Source organism: Symphalangus syndactylus, chromosome 6 (assembly GCF_028878055.3).
Source record: "Symphalangus syndactylus isolate Jambi chromosome 6, NHGRI_mSymSyn1-v2.1_pri, whole genome shotgun sequence".
In the NCBI taxonomy this organism is placed as follows: domain Eukaryota; kingdom Metazoa; phylum Chordata; class Mammalia; order Primates; family Hylobatidae; genus Symphalangus; species Symphalangus syndactylus.
In genome coordinates, this window is record NC_072428.2 from 53,610,259 (window position 1) to 53,623,729 (window position 13,471).

The following is a 13,471-nucleotide window of genomic DNA, read 5'->3' on the forward strand; positions in this document are numbered from 1 at the left end:
ATGAGAATCTCTTGAACCCAGGGGGCAGAGTTTGCAGTGAGCCAAGATCACACCACTGACAAGACTGTCTCAAAAGAAAAAAAAATCAACAAAGAAAAAATCGTTAAACACGGGGGCCAGGCACGGTGGCTTACGCCTGTAATCCCATCACAATGGGAGGCCAATGCAGGTGGATCGCTTGAGTCCAGGAGTTCGAGACCAGCCTGGGCAACATGGCAAAACCTCATCTCTACTAAAAATACAAAAATTAGCCAGGCATGGTGGTGCACACCTGTAGTCCCAGCTACTTGGGAGTCTGACATAGGAGAATCACCTGAGCCCTGGGAGGTCGAGGCTGCAGTGAGCCATGATCATACCACTTTACTCCAGCCTGGTCAACAGAGTGAGAACCCATCTCAAAAACAAACAAAAAAATGTTAAACATAAAATCACCAAATGACGTGAAAATTCCACTCTTAGTACATACCCAAGAAATATGAAAACATGTCTAAATAAAGACTAGAATATGAAATATGAAAACATGTCTAAATAAAGACTAATATGGTTATTAGGCAGCATTATACCTAATAACCAAATTTGAAACTTGGGAAAATGGGAAGCAATCCAACGTTCACCAGTTGGTGAATGGATAAACAAAATGTTATATATTCGTGCCAAGAAACACTACTCACCAATAAAAAGGAATAAATTAATGATGCATGGTAAAACATGTAAGAACCTCAAAAATATCTGCTAAGTGAAAGAAGACAGACAAGAAAGGAGACATACCATATGATTACATTTGTATGATATGTCCAGAAGAGGCAATTTTATAGAGACATAAAGCTGATGGTTACTTTGGGCTCAGGATAAATGTAGAGACTGACTTCAAACAGGCACAGGAAATGAACTGGAATAATGGCAATGTTCTAAAACTGAATTGTGCTGATTATGGCATAACTCTGTATGTTTGCTAAAAATCACTTAATTATATACTTAAGATAGATGAATCATTGATGGTATGTAAATTAAAAGTATATATAAAAGTATTTTTTAAAGTAACCAGCAAGGGATAGCAGGTGGGAATCTGTAAATGAACAAATTTTGTAATGTATTGATACTAGCAGAAGCTGGCTGATAGCTAATAAGAGTTTGTTATACTAAGCCTGGCGCGGTGCCTCACACCTGTAATCCCAACACTTTGGGAGGCCAAGATGGGGGGATCACGAGGTCAGGAGATCGAGACCAACCTGGCTAACACGGTGAAACCCCGTCTCTACTAAAAATACAAAAAATTAGCCAGGCGTGGTGGCAGGCACCTGTAGTCCCAGCTACTCAGGAGGCTGAGGCAGGAGAATGGCATGAACCCGGGAGGTGGAGCTTACAGTGAGCCAAGATTATGCCACTGCACTCCAGCCTGAGCAACAGAGCGAGACTCTGTCTCAGAAAAAAAAAGTGTGTTATGCTCATTCCTTCTACTTTCACATATGTTTGAAAACTTTAATAATAATGTTTCTTTAAAAATTAAGAAAACAGCCAGGCACGGTGGCTCACGCCTGTAATCCCAGCACTTTGGGAGGCCAAGGCGGGCGGATCACGACGTCAGGAGATCGAGACCATCCTGGCTAACACAGGGAAACCCCGTCTCTACTAAAAATACAAAAAATTAGATGGGCGAAGTGGCAGGCGCCTGTAATCCCAGCTACTCGGGAGGCTGAGGTAGGAGAATGGCGTGAACCCCCGGGGGCGGAGCCTGCAGTGAGCCGAAATCGCACCACTGCACTTCAGCCTGGGCGACAGCGAGACTCTGTCTAAAAGAAAAAAATAAAAATAAAAAATAAAAATAAAAATAAATTAAGAAAACAACCCAATTTTAAAAAAATCAATAAAGTATTTGAACAAACACCTCACCACAGAATATATACAGATGGCAAATAAACACATGAAAATGATGCTTAGCATCATTAGATATTAGGTAAATACAAATTACAACCACAATAAATACTACTACACATCTATCACAATATCAAAAATTAAGAAGACTAACTATATCTAGTGTTGAGGAAGACATGGAGCACCTAGAACTCACATACACAGCTGGTGGGAACAAACTCCTTGGAATACAGTCTGGCAGTTATTTAAAAAGTTAAAAATGATTCAGCCATTCCACTCCACTTACCCAAGAGGAATGAAACCACTTATCCATACACAAATGTTTATAGCAACTTTATTTATAATACTCAAAAAACAGAAATAACTCACATGTCCATCAACAGGAAAATGGATAAACTGTGGTATATCCATACAATGGAATACTACACGGCAATAAAAAGAAATGAAATACTGATGCACACAACAACATAAACTACAAAATAGTTAATGCTAAATGAAGAAGCCAGCTGGGAGAGAGGGATTATAAGGATACACAAGAAAACTTTGGGGGCTTACAGATGTGTTCATTATCTTGCTTGTGATGCTAGTTTCACAGGTACATATTCATGCCAAAATTTATCAAATTATGAATTGTGTGGCTTATTGTGTATCAATTACATAACAATAAAGCTATTTTTTTAAGTCAGTATAGTAGATTCCTTGAGTAAGAGTGAGGGCAGTAACGGTAGGGAACAAGAAGAATTTCTGGGATGCTGTTAATGTGTTTCTTGACTGGGTGCTAGTTATATGGATGTGTTTGCCTTGAAAATTCCTGAAGCTACATAATTATGACTTGTACACTTCTCTGTATGTATATGTCAATTTTTCTAAAGCTTATTAAAAAGAAAATGAGATACTACTATATACTCATCAAAATGTCAGTCTTTTTAATTTTAGAGAATACTAAACTTTAGCAAAGATATGAAGCAACTGGAACTCTCATACATTGCTGGTGAGAATGTAAACTGGTACAGTCACTTTGGAAAACTAGCTGTATCTACTAAAGTAGAACATACCACATGCCGGATGACCTAGCAGTTCTACCCTTATACATATACCAAAGAGAGATATGTTCATATGTCCACTTAAAGACATGTATAAAACCTTTGTATAGAAGCCCTAGTCAAAAATCATACAAAACAAAAACAATAGGAATTTTCTCTATCAGTATAAATTGTGATATATTCATTCAGTGGACACAACAAAGAATGAACTACTACTACATGCAACAACATGCATGAAGCTTAAAAGCTGACTAATGAAAGAAATCAGACACAGAAGGGTACATATTCTATGATGCCATTTAAGCTCAAACATTAGAAATCCAAAAATAACAACTATTCTGATAAAAAAAAAAAGTACTGGTTGCCATTGAAAGGTATGAATATTAACTGCTTCTGGGGCCCTGATAATGTTCTTGGGGGATAGGGGATTGTTCTTTTTTAGAGACAAGGTCTCACTCTGTCACCAAGTCTGGAGAGCAGTGGTGCGATCACAGCTCACTGCAGCCTTGAAATCCTGGACTCAAGTGATCCTCCTGCTTCAGTCTCCAAGTAGTTAGGACTAGAGGCATGCGTCACCTTGCCTGGCTAATTTTTTTTTTTTATTTTTTATAGAGATAGGGTCTCACTATGTTGTCCAGGCTGGTCTAAAACTCCTGGTCTAAAGTGATCAATCTGATCTGGCCTCACCAAGTGTTGGGATTACAGGCGTGCGCTACTGCACCTGGCCTGCTGGTAATGTTCTATTATCTTCATCTGGATAATAGTTACATGAGTGTGTTCACAAAAACTTATCAGTGTACTAAGGACTTGTCCATCTTACTATAAATAGGCTATATTTCAACTTTTTAAAATTTATTCCCCAAAATTTCAACTCTACACTAAGCCAAAAGAGGTAAGATAAATAATTTTTTTTTTTTTTTTTTTTTTTTTTTGAGACAGTCTTGCTCTGTTGCCCAGGCTGGAATGTGGTGGTGTGATCTCGGCTCACTGAAACCTCTGCCTTCTGGTTTCAAGTGATTCTCCTGCCTCAGCCTCCTGAGTAGCTGGGATTACAGGTGCCCGCCACGACGCCTGGCTAACTTTTTTTTGTATTTTTAGTAGAGGCGGGGTTTCACCATGTTGGTCAGGCTGGTCTCAAACTCCTGACCTCGTGATCCGCCCGCCTCAGCCTCCCAAAGTGCTGGGATTACAGGCGTGAGCCACTTTGCCTGGCCTAGAAGTAAATAATTTAAATAATGTAACTGTCCTCTCTGACCACATCCTGTCCCCATACAGGAAATGAAAATAAGCCTGAAACAATCAATGCATACAGGCAAAATCTATAGAAAGAATATGCTAATTATTTCAGAGGTTTCTCTACTATTGACAAGAAGTAAAAACAATGTTTACACAACCAAAAAAAGAAGACAGAAATATCTTTGTCTAATACTCAGAAAATAAGTTGAAAATTAATTGGGAGAACATTAAAGAGTAAGAAGAACTCAGAAGGATCATCTAAAGGGCAAATGTGATAGGTAACAGAAACAGGCAGTAAACTGGCTCTCTACAAATGGGCTCGATTGTCCCAAGCAGAGACACACTGGACCATTTTAATTTCTGCATATGATTACTTTATAAAAATTTTAAAAATGCATTATTAGATATGTTACATAGTTTACATACATTATTATATAGGATTGTATAAACAAAACCAGCTATAATCTATTTGAGAGACATTTAAAGAAATTTTTCAGCCAGGCGCGGTAGCTCATGCCTGTAATCCCCAGTGCTTTGAGAGGCTGAGACAGGAGAATTACTTGAACCCAGGAATTTGAGACCAGCCTGGGCAACATAGTAAGACCCTGTCCCTACAAAATAAAAATAGTAGACGGGCATGGTGGCATGCACCTGTAGTCCCAGCCACTCAGTAGGCTAAGGCAGAAGGATCACATGATCCCAGGAGTTCAAGATTACACTAAGCTATGATTGTGCCACTGCAATCCGGTCTGGGTGCTAGAGCAAGACCCTGTCTCAAAAAAAAAAAAAAAAAAGAAAGAAAGAAATTTTTCAAGGGTAAATTTGACTTTGACCACTCTGTAAAATGTAATTCCACTGTACCTGCATACATACATATTTACACACAGATACATGGCATAAATATCTATGTGCATATATGTATTTGACAAAAAAAAAAAGACCAAGTTTAAATATATCATTTAGAGTTACAAAAGTAACAAAGGTACTAAAATAGTGCCACAATTATATTGAAAAGAGTAGGCTGGAGAGGAATGGCTTAGTAAGTTTCTCATTTATTATAGGTAATCAAGTGATAATGTCTAGAATTGACAAAGAGTCAGTTATAAGCATATTATTTAAAGATATAGAGGCTGAGCATGGTGGCTCACACCTGTAATCCCAGCACTTTGGGAGGCTGAGGTGGGCGGATCATCTGAGGTCAGCAGTTCAAAACCAGCCTGGACAACATGGTGAAACCCCATCTCTACTAAAAAGACAAAAATTAGCCAGGTGTGATGGCAGGCACCTGTAATCTCAGCTACTCAGGAGGCTGAGGCAGGAGAATCACTTGAACGCAGGAGGCAGAAGTTGCAGTGAGCCAAGACTGCACTACTGCACTCTAGTTTTTCCTGGGTGATAGAGCAAGACTCTGTTTCAAAAAAACAACAAAAATAAAATAAATAAAATAAAATAAAATAAAATAAAATAAAGAAATAGAAATAATCACCAGGAGAACCAAAGTAGACATCCACTTTTAATCTTTGTGGAAAAAGACTGGGATTGGAGCAGAGGACTCACTTTTCATAAAATTTAATGTACTATTTTACATTTTAAATCATGAACATGTCCTATTTACTTGATTAAAACTTTAAATCGGCCAGGTGCTGTGGCTCATGCCTGAAATCCCAACACTTTGGGAGGCCAAGGCAGGTGGATCACGAGGTCAAGAGATCAAGACCATCCCGGCCAACATGGTGAAACCCCATTTCTACTAAAAATACAAAAATTAGGAGGGCATGGTGGCACGCACCTGTAGTCCCAGCTACTCGGGAGGCTGAGGCGGGAGAATCACTTGAACCCAGGAGGTGGAGGTTGCAGTGAGCCAAGATGGCACCACTGGACTCCAGCCTGAGTGACAGAGCGAGACTCCATCTCAAAAATAAATAAATAAATAAATATATAAATAAATCTTGTTACAGAAGACTATATCATATAAAAATTTTGATTTTGTGTTAAAATTTTTAAAGCATATCATAGACTGTTTTTCTTTCTTTTTATTTTGATTTTTAGACAGGGTTTTACTCCCATCGCCCAGGCTGGAGTCCAATGGTCCTATGTGAGCTCACTGCAATCTCCGGCTCCAGGGCTCAAGCAAGTCTCCTGCCTCAGCCTCCCTATTAGCTGGGATTACAAGCATGTGCCACTGCACTTGGCTAAAACAGCGTATCATAGACTTTCATCTCAATTTTATAAATATATATGTAGTGTACACGTATGAAAGTGTACTTGTAAAGGGCATCATAACTGTTGCTATTTCACAGGTGTGAAAGGATCAAACCAGATAACATATATAAAATACTCAGAGCAGAGTACAAAGTAAGGATTCAATAAATGTCAGCTATCATTACTAGTATTTATTATACAGGCATAGAAAAAGCATTCAAGATCGGGCACAGTGACTCACGCCTGTAATCCCAGCACTTTGGGAGGCCTTGGTGGGTGGATCACCTGAGGTCAGGAGTTCGAGACCAGCCTGGCCAACATGGCAAAACACTGTCTCTACTAAAAATACAAAAATCAGCTGGGGGCGGTGGCTCACACCTGTAATCCCAGCACTTTGGGAGGCCAAGGCTGGCGGATCACCCGGTCAAGAGATTGAGACCATCCTGGCCAACAGGGTGAAACCCAGCCTCTACTAAAAATACAAAAAATTAGCTGGGCGTGGTGGCATGTGCCGGTAATCCCAGCTACTCAGGAGGCTGAGGCAGGAGAATCGCTTGAACCTGGGAGGTGGAAGTTGCAGTGAGCCGAGATCGCACCACTGCTATCTAGCCTGGATCACAGAGTGAGACTGTGTCTCAAAAAAAAAAAGAAAGAAAGAAAAAGCATTCAACAGAAATATTAAAAACTGATGCTATTCATTATGTAAAGCACCTGATACAGAATAAGCACTCAACAACTACTGATTGAACCAATGAATTAATTAGTTCTGTCTAGCTTTCAAGGAATAGGTGATTTTCTTCTAAGATTATCAAATCAAAAATAAAGGCAGACAGCTACCAAATTAACTATAATGAAATTAGAATTTCATTAAAAAATCTGACAAAGCCTAAAAGAGTTATGCCCCAATCTCTCATTATTTATAATGAGAATAACAACAGTAGCAGCAATAGTGGTTACCATGTAGAAAATTTACTGTATATTAATTTTTCCTTCTAACAATCTCCCATATTTTAAAATTTTTGCTACAAAGACAACTTTTACAATTTGCAGAAGGAAATAACAATTTCAGAATACTACCCCACATATAAAGTAATTGCTTAAAGGGTCAAAATTTTCAAATTGTATCAAATTATCTTTGTACATGAAAGAGTAGTTACTAATTATTATACAACCACAAAACGATATATCAACATAATTTTTTCTTGTCACATTTAGTAATCTGGACTCCACTAAAGGTCTAAGTAAAATTAAAGAAGGAAATGCTTCAATTTCCCTAGGAAAAGCTCCATGTCATCCACTAAAAGCATTATTACTCTTTATCAACACAGTCATAATGAGAACTAAATGTGTGATGAAAAATTAACCTTTCATAAACTGCAGAGAATGGGGCATATAAAGAAGAATAAATCAACATACTTGTAAAAAGTATTATTATTCATACTTGTAAATACTTTACAAATATAGTAAATAATGTCTCCTCCAGGTTTACAACCCTCTTTATAATGGTTCAAATGCAGCAAAGTCGGGGATCAAAATGAGATAGAAATAACAAGAAAAGGGGTGGGCACGGTGGCTCATGCCTGTAATCCCAACACTTTGGGAGGCCAAGGCAGGCAGATCATGAGGTCAAGAGATCAAGACCATCCTGGCCAACATGGTGAAACCCTGTCTCTACTAAAAATACAAAAATTAGCTGGGTGTGGTGGCACACGCCTGTAGTCCCAGCTACTCAGGAGGCTGAGGCAGGAGAATTGCTTGAACCTGGGAGGCAGAGGTTGCAGTGAGCCAAGATTGCGCCACTGTACTCCAGCCTAGCAACAGAGCGAGACTCCATCTCAGAAAAAAAAAAACAAGAAAGAAATAACAAGAAAAGGAAGGCATAGGGATACTATGGCTTCTCTCCAAAAACCATTTCTGTCCTTAAGCCACGGAAAATTAGTATACCTAGATGGGACCTCCAATTTCAAGCTTACCTGTGCATACTCTCTTTCAATAGCAGCCTTCTTCTGACTGAATGTCCTAAAAATACAAAGAAAAATTAATTACCAGAAGGATAACTTAATAATTTAACGTAAATCTATCAACACATCTTCAAATACTGCCTAGTTAAGATATGTGAGGGAAAGGACAATATTTTATTCATCTTTACATGCTTAGGAATACTGCTAACAGCATGGTCTCTACAGTCAGAGACCTCAGCTGTACCACTTACTAGCTGTATGACCTTGGCCAAGTCATTTGACTTCTCTCTTCCTCAGTTTCCTCCTTGCTAAAATGGGGATAATAACAGTACTCACCTCATAGGGATATTATAAAATTTAGTTACTTGAAATACATAAAGCACTCAAAATAGTGCCTACCACACGGTAAAACCTATATAAATGATGGCTACTGTTATAAGAATAGCTACTATATATTAGACACTAAAGATGCTTACTGGACTTAACCAATGTAAGAGGGAACTAATGAAAACAAAGTGAAAATCAAATTTTGATTGGCTTCTGAATATGAAAAATGCTCAAAATGTTTCCTTCACTCCAGTTTTTTTATAAGCATTACAAAACAATGTACAAGGCCACTACAAATTGTGGTATGATGAGAGCACACTTTCCATACATGTATTATATTTCAAAGATTCTAAGGTATACCCTTTTCTTTCTTCTTTTTTTAGAGAGAGGGTCTTGTTCTGTTGCCTAGGCTGGAGTGCAGCGGTGAGGTCCTAGCCCATTGCAGCCTTTAATTCCTGGGCTCAAGAGATCTTCCCACCTCAGCCTCCTAAGTAGCTGGGACTACAGGTGCACACCACCACATCTGGCTAATTTTTAAATACTTCTTGTAGAGATGGAGTCTTGATACGTTTCCCAGACTGGTCTCGAACTCCTGGCCTCAAAGCAATCCTCCTGCCTTGGCCTCCCAAAGCACTGGGATTACTGGCATGAGCCAACACGCTTAGCCAGTACATCCTTTACCTATATTAACATTTATGATACTGGAATGCATCTTTTAATGATGATTGTCAGTATTTTCCTCCATCTTAACAGTATATAAAATAACAGTGTACCTTACAAACATAGGCATTGTAGAGTCAACAAAATATGTTACTACTGACAATTTACCTTGAATATCCTGAGTTTAAAGACTTTACTGTTATGTGCCAGGAATCAGTGCTCTTAAAATCACTGCACCAGTGCAAAGACATAAGAGTAAGAAGTAGGAAAAAAAAAAAAAAGGAAAGCACTGAAATAAAGAAAAAGGCAAGAAACCAAAATTCTCATCTTAAAAATCATTTAAATTCACCAAATGACTTGATTTCTTATATAAAAATATAACTGTTTAAGATCTTACTATATTTGTTTTGAGTAAATAATTTCTTAATTTCAAAATAACAAAAGGAAGAAGTTTCACTTTAAACCTAAAGATTAATGCTTATTCAAGAGTGCTTCAAATGGCCAATACAATAAAACAAAGACTACATGATTTTTTTAAATGTTTATTAAAAAAAAGTCTCCAGTGCATTCAAGGTTAAGCAACGAGAGAGGGTTCTGGGAGATGGCAGCTTAGTAAACACCAGGAATCTGACTCTCAGGCTAGGTAACAATTGCACTGGCAGAATGAATCATGTAACCATTTTGGAACTAGGAGTCAACTAGAGGGGGTGACCACTGTTGTTGCATTTCCCTCAACATTGATGCAAGTTCCTCTCCTGACTGAAATGACTTTCAGAGGATTTAAAGAACTGATGCCTTTTCCTTCTCCCTTAATTTTTCTCTTTTTCCCCTTTTGAGAGCCAGATCTGGAAGAACAAGACATTCTAAAGCAACCACATTTAAGGGAGAAATTGAAAAGTCACCACACAAACCCACGGGAAGGTGCAGGTTCACAAAGGACTTCAGAAGCCCTGATTTTAACGCTTCAGGCACAGCTCAGTACAGACTACCTACAACATTTAAAAACTTTTTAACTATTAAAAAAAAAATCCCTGGGCAAGGAGGGGAATCTGATTAGCAGAGTTACCTCAAATCTGGTATTCTGGTTCAAGTTGATGTTTGAAAAAAAAAATGAGGGCAGAGTTACCACATTATTACATTCAAATCTCCAGTTTTCAACAAAAATCACAAGGCATGCTAAGAAGGAGAGAAGTATGGCCCATTGAAAGGGGAAAATAAGCCAATACAAATTGTCCCTGAAAAGAATTGATGGCAGATCTACTAAACAAAGATACTAAAACAATGGTTTTAAAGATGTTCAAAGAATTAAAGGGCAAAATGGTAAAACTAAAGAAAACTATGTGTGGGCAAAATGTAAATATGAAAAGAAAGCAATGCTGTGGGGGAAATTAACAGCTTCAAATACTTACATTATTTTACAAGATGAGGCTGGGCACAGTGGCTCACGCCTGTAATCCTAGCACTTTTGAGAGATAGAGGTGGGTGGATCACTTGAGGCCAGGAGTTTGAGCCAGGCCTGGCCAACATGGCAAAACTCCGTCTCTACTAAAAATACAAAAATTAGCTAGGCGTGGTGGCGTGTGCCTGTAGTCCCAGCTACTCAGGAGGCTGAGGCAGGAGAATTGCTTGAACCCGGAGGTGGGGGTAGCAGTGAGCCAAGATAGCACCACCGCACTCCAGCCTGGGCAAGAGAGTGAGACTCCATCTCAAAACAAACAAACAAACAAAAAACAAAAGATCAATCTCAGATCAACAACCTAACTTTACAACGTAAGGAACTAGAAAAAGAACAAATTAAACTCAAAGTTAACAGAAAGAAGGAAATATTAATAATAAAGATTAGAAAAGAGATAAACAAAGACAGTAGAAAAATAATACAGAAAATCAATGAAACCAAAAGTTGGTTCTTCAGAAAGTTCAACAAAATTGACAAACTTTACCTAGGACTAGGCGGACTTAGGAAAAAAGAGAAAATACTAATTACCAAAATCAGAAATGAAAGTGGTGAACACTACTACTGTTCTATAGAAGTAAAAAGATTGTAAGAGTATTATAAGCAACTGTACACCAGCAAATTAGGTAACTTAAATGAAAACAGGGAAATAATCCAAGTGTCCCAGAAATGAATGGATAAATACAATGTGGTATACACAATGAAATATTATTCAGCTTTAAAAAGGAAGACAAATCTGATATATGCTACAATATGGATGAACCTTAAGAATACTATGCAAGGGGAAATAAGTCAATCAAAAACACACAAATATTGTATGATTCCAATTATATGAGGTCCTACAGCTAACTGTACAACAGCCTCAGGCAGTTCCTTCAGGAGGTATACCAGTAAAAGGCATTGCATCATAGGAGATGACAGCTCCATGCATGTTACTGCCCCTGAAGACCTCCTATGGGACAAGAGGTGAAGGCAGAAGACAATAATATTGATGATTCTGACAGTGTGCAGGCCTAGGTTAATGTATGTGTGTCTTTGTTTTTGACAAAAAAATTTTAAAAGTACAAAAAAATAAAAATTTGTAAAAATAGTCAAAAGCTTATAAAGATATAAAGAAAATATTTTTATATAGTTGTACAATATGTGTTTTAAGCTAAATGTTATTTCAAAAGGTCAAAAACTTTTTTTTTTAATTTACAAGTTTATAAAGTAAAAAAGTTACAGTAAGCTAAGGTTAATTTATTTATTACTGAAGAAAGAAAAGTTTTTGGGACAGGTGTGGTGGCTTACCCTGTAATCCCAGCACTTTGGGAGGCCAAGGCAGGTGGATCGCTTGAGGTCAGGAGTTTGAGACCAGCCTGGCCAACATGGTGAAACCCCGTCTCTACTAAAAATACAAAAATTAGCCAGGCATGGTGGCGCGTGCCTGTAGTCCCAGCTACTCGGAAGGCTGAGGCAGGAGAATTGCTTGAACCCGGGAGGCAGAGGTTGCAGTGGGCCGAGATCATGCCACTGCACTCCAGCCTGGGCAACAGAGCAAGGCTTTGTCTCAGAAAAAAAAAGTTTTTAAAATAAATTTAGTGCAGCCTAACTGTATAGTGTAATAAATAAATAGCCTACAGCAGTATACATTAGTTTCCTAGGCCTTTACATTCACATGGCACTCACTGACTCACCCAGAGCAACTTCCAGTCTCCTAAGCTCCATTCATGGCAAGTGCCCTACACAGTAATACCATTTTTCATCTTTTTCCCAGGCTGGAGTGCAGTGATGCAATCATAGCTTACTCTCAACTTTCAACTCCTGTGCTCAAGTGATCCTCTCACCTCAGCCTCTTAAGTAGCTAGGACTACAGGCACATGTCACCACATGTGGCTAATTGTTGTTGTTGTTCCATTCCTTGCTATGTTCCCTAGGCTGGTCCCGAACTCCTGGCCTCAAGCAATCCTTCTGCCTTGCTCTCCCAAAGTGCTAGGATTACAGGCATGAGCCACACTGCCCAGCCCATTTTTTAATCTTTCATACCATATTTTTGTTATATTTTTCCTATATTTAGATATGTTTTGATATAAAAATACCATCGTGTTACAACTGCCTACAGTATTCAGTACAGTAACATGTTGTACAGGTTTGTAGCCTAGGAGCAATAGGCTATATCATATAGCTTAGGTGTGTAGTAGGCTATAGTTTGTTTAAGTGTACTCCATGATGTTCATACAATGACAAAATTGCCTAACAATGCACTTCTTAGAATGTATCCCCATCATTAAGCAATGCATGATTGTATATATACGTGTGTGTGTGTGTGTGTGTGTACTAAAACAGTAATGAAAGTTTTCTCTGGGTCATGGTATTATAGGCTTCCTTTACTTTCTTCTTTTGCTTTCCATAATCTCTGGTGTTTTAGTAAACATACAATGTTTGAAAAAAAAAAAAGTCCTTTTTTAAAAAATAAATGCACATTCATAAACATGTACACACACTTTTTTTACACTCATGTTGTTTTTCTAAAATTGGACTAAGAAATTATTATGACCAGCACTACCAAATGTTATCTCCCTACCCACTACAAATACCCAAGCAAAAGAGACTAATTAAAATGAACTAGCTCACACTTTCACCATTTAAAAAAATCTAAAAAACCTACCTATATATTTTGTAGAAGGTTGGATTTTTTTATATTTCATAAAAGATAAAAGGAAATATTTAAATTATGT

The 13,471-nt window shown here is 38.0% G+C and overlaps 1 protein-coding gene across 3 annotated transcripts in view; it reads right to left on the reverse strand.

The window, feature by feature from the left end:
- The window catches only part of FCHSD2 (FCH and double SH3 domains 2), a 342,640-nt gene that overhangs the window by 272,351 nt on the left and 56,818 nt on the right, over positions 1-13,471 (reverse strand). For all 3 annotated transcript variants that reach the window (XM_055282851.2, XM_063641345.1, XM_055282853.2), the window contains exon 3: positions 8,327-8,372. In XM_055282851.2, coding sequence (XP_055138826.1) covers positions 8,327-8,372 — 46 coding nt within the window. The remainder of the gene's footprint in view (positions 1-8,326; positions 8,373-13,471) is intronic.